General features: G+C 39.4%; 1 protein-coding gene across 1 annotated transcript; it reads left to right on the top strand.

Moving 5' to 3' along the window:
• Nucleotides 1-368: 368 nt before the first annotated feature.
• Nucleotides 369-2,517, top strand: LOC113925370 (cyclin-A1-like). The gene is given in 3 exon segments (XM_027600057.1): nt 369-379; nt 1,226-1,478; nt 1,534-2,517. Coding segments are annotated over 3 exon segments (1,248 nt in total).
• The last annotated feature ends 1,495 nt before the right edge of the window (nt 2,518-4,012 follow it).

Genomic DNA, 4,012 nt, shown 5'->3' with positions numbered 1-4,012 from the left:
AATGAAATCAATTAAGAAGTGGAATACAAAGAACCATGTCTTGTAAAGAAATTGATAATTCAAATAAATATTGACAAAAATATAACAAAATTATTTCTAACTAGTTGGAGATTTTTATTTATTTATTTTTTAAAGATTTTATTTATTTATTTGACAGAGAGAGACACAGTGAGAGAGGGAACACAAGCAGGGGGAGTGGGAGAGGGAGAAGCAGGCTTCCCGCGGAGCAGGGAGCCGATGTGGGGCTTGATCCCAGGACCCTGGGATCATGACCTGGGCTGAAGGCAGACGCTTAACGACTGAGCCACCCAGGTGCCCCTAGTTGGAGATTTTTAAAAATGAAACTAAAATATTGACAATAATTTGAAATGAGGAGGCAGTGATAAAATCAAGACATTAAAGAAAATGTTCCAAGGACCTTGCATTGATTGGAAGAAGGCATTTGAAATAGAAATAGATTATGTAACTCAAAACCAATAGAAAAGGTAGATGAAAGAAGACTGGATGAATCCAGTGGAAGTAATCCATGGAGAAAGACGAAAGTTAATCAGGCAAAACAAAATAGATGGTTGACATAAATCCAAAGAGATAGAAGTATAAACAATTAAACCTTCCTGATGATAAATAGAGATGATCAGATCTAGTTAAAAATCAATCAATTGTAAATTCTTTGGTTTGTAAAAGCTGGGAAGTTCCATTAAAGAGGTTGATTGTAAGTTAAACAAAAACAATCCTGAAACTTCAGGGCTCCTATTTGGAGATAAAATGTCATGTCATTTTACCAAGAATAATAATCTCTGCTCCTCCTCCCCCAAAAAATCATGTATCAATTTTCAAATCAAAGGTACATTATACATTTTTTTCACAAATGATATGATTATCTACAAGAAAGCCACAAAGAATCTGAAGATTAACTATTATAAGCATTTAAGTGTTTATATCAATTTGCATTCCATACATATGCATAAACTGAAAGTGTAATAATAAGAAGAAGGTAGCATTTACAATAGCGGAAAGAAAAAAAGTGAAAAAAGGAAAAGTAAGATACCTAGGAGTAAATCTTATAACATTTATATGTTTAAGATCTGAATAGAAAAATCATAAGGGGTCCTCAAAAAGATATTGAAGAGTGCATTTGCTAATTGTTCGAGACATAAAAAGATACAAGGCTGAGAATAACGAGGTCTGCTCTGCATTCTGTAGAGACTGAGGATCTGCATCGCAGCAGCTCCAAGAGCAGAGTAGCCCTAGCTCCAGTGCCTCGAGGTCCTGATGCCTGTCAGATGATAACCAGAGCCCAGCTCGGCCAGGATCGCCCACAGAGAACAGTGCTGACTGATAATGGGCAGTACAGGAGGACCTGTGGTCAGGGGATCCCAACAATCAGGTGTTTCTCTGGATCAGAAAATGTCTTCCCTCCAGCTGGAAAGAAAGTGCTCTCAGTCCAGGAGCCAGCCAAGCAAGGATTTGATATCTACATGGATGAGATACTGCATGGTCCAGGAGCCAGTCAAGCAAGGATTTGCTATCTACCTGGATGAGTCTGAGCAGAAGGACAGAGACAGCTGTACAGGGAAAGAGGAGATGACATTTGAGGATGTGTATGAGGTAGACACCAGCACACTCAAGTCAGACCTTCACTTCCTGCTGGATTTTAACACAGTTTCCCCAGTGGTGGTAGATTCATCTCTCCATTCCCAGTCTGAAGATGCATCAGATTTTGGTACAGATGTGATAAATGTGACTGAATATGCTGAAGAAATTCATCAGTACCTTAGAGAAGCTGAAATAAGACAGAGGCCTGAAGCACACTGCATGAGGAAGCAACCAGACATCACAGAAGGCATGTGAACTATTCTGGTGGACTGGCTCGTTGAGGTCGGCGAAGAGTATAAGCTTCGAACAGAGACTCTCTACCTGGCTATCAACTTCCTGGACAGGTTTCTTTCATGCATGTCTATTCTGAGAGGGAAATTGCAGCTTGTAGGCACAGCAGCTATTCTTCTGGCTTCGAAATATGAAGAAATATATCCACCTGAAGTAGACGAGTTTGTCTACATAACTGATGATACTTAAACAAAACGCCAACTGCTAAGAATGGAACATCTGATCCTGAAAGTCCTGGCTTTCGATCTCACAGTGCCAACCACCAACCAGTTTCTCCTTCAGTACTTAAGGAGACAAGGAGTGTGCGTCAGAACTGAGAATCTGGCCAAGTATGTAGCAGAACTGAGTCTTCCTGAAGCTGACCCATTCTTGAAATATCTTCCTTCATTGATAGCTGCAGCAGCTTATTGCCTGGCCAACTCTACTGTGAACACACACTTCTGGCCAGAAACCCTTGCTGCATTTACAGGCTCTTCATTAAATGAAATCGTGCCTTGCCTGAGCGAGCTGCATAAAGCATGCCTTGATATAGCCCATCGATCACAGCAAGAAATTAGGGGGAAGTATAAGGCTTCAAAGTACATGCACGTGTCTCTGATGGAACCACCTGCAGTTCTCTCTCTGCAGTAAGTTTCCTACGGAAGCACTTTCACAACTTCACCTCCAGATCAACTGAATTCGTCTTAACTTTTATAGGTTTCTGCAGGTTGGGTCAACTAGTGTTGCTACAAGATAGATGCCATATTTTTTAAAAATGTAAATGTGGTTAGGTCCGCTTAGACATTAGTATCTTGTAATATGTAATATTTTTTAAAGAATAGACAAACAACTTGCCTTGTGGAAAAAAAAGATATTGAAGAAAACCCAAGTAAATGGAGAGATACATTGTCTTAGTTCATTTGGGCTGCTATAACAGAATAGACTGGGTAGCTTACCCATAGACTGAGTAGCTTAAAAATAGAAATTTATTTCTCACAGCTTTGGAGGCCGTGAGTCCAAGATCAAAGTGCCAGCATTGTTGCATTCTGGTGAGGATCTTCTTCTCGGTTCACCTTCTCATTGTATCCTTACATGGTGGAAGAGGCTAAGGACTTCGGTGGGGTCTCTTTTATGAATCACTAACCCCATTTATGAATGTTCCATCCTTATGACTTATGCACCAACCAAAGGCCCCACCTTCTAATGCTGTCATCTTTGGGAGTTAGGATTTCAACATATGAATTTTTTTGGGGGGGGAACAAATTTTCAGGCCATAGTATACATGATATTCATGAGTAGAGACTCAATTATTAGAGTTACTTGTTTCCCCTTCAGTCTTTTAGGTAGAACCATAAGAAATTGTCATCTTTGTAGGTCAGAACAATTTAATTTCAATGTCAAAAGGTTTAAATTAATATATAGATGCAATTGTATTTCAGATAAAAATAAGTTTTTATAGAACTTTGCAATTTAATTCTATAATTTGTATGGAAGAACAAAGGCTCAGGAATAGTCAAGACAGTGCTGAAGTAGTACAGCAAGGTAAGGGGACTTCAGTCAGGTGCCATAACTTATTATCCAGTAATAGTAATTAAGGTAGTGTAGCACTGGCCAGGAAGAAACAATTAACCAGTTGAAAAGAATAGAGAGTTCCTACAGGATCCCATCCTGTTATTGCCCATATGGGACAGGTTATCACAGATCACTGAGCAATGGTAGACTGTTCAATAAATGGTGATGGGATAATCCAAAAATGTGTTAACAGTGAGAACTCAAATCGGCAGACAATACTAAGAAATGCTGATATAAGGAAATTACAGGAAGATCTTTTATGGCCATTGATGTAAAAGTGGCAGATGAGTTTCAGTGTTTCCGATCTGCCTATCCCATGCCACAGAAGCTGCCCTTTGGTGTCCAAGTCTGGTTCAGGTGGAGGTAAATTCTTTATTTTCTTTTCTGAACCCTCTTTCTTAGACTTTTTGTTTGTGAGCTGCAGGTACAGTTGGAAGGTAGGGATACAAACAGGTGGCAAAACACATGATAAGGTTTTGATAGACTCAAGGAATCAATAACCTTTGGTTAAACAAACTTATTCAGAATTCAGCTCAGAATATTCTGTGCCCATAACATGCCAGCCCATACCTCC

The sequence above is a fragment of the Zalophus californianus genome, chromosome 2 (genome assembly GCF_009762305.2).
Source record: "Zalophus californianus isolate mZalCal1 chromosome 2, mZalCal1.pri.v2, whole genome shotgun sequence".
In the NCBI taxonomy this organism is placed as follows: domain Eukaryota; kingdom Metazoa; phylum Chordata; class Mammalia; order Carnivora; family Otariidae; genus Zalophus; species Zalophus californianus.
Note: the sequence above shows the minus strand (reverse complement) of the source record. Positions and strands in the feature narration are given on the sequence as shown.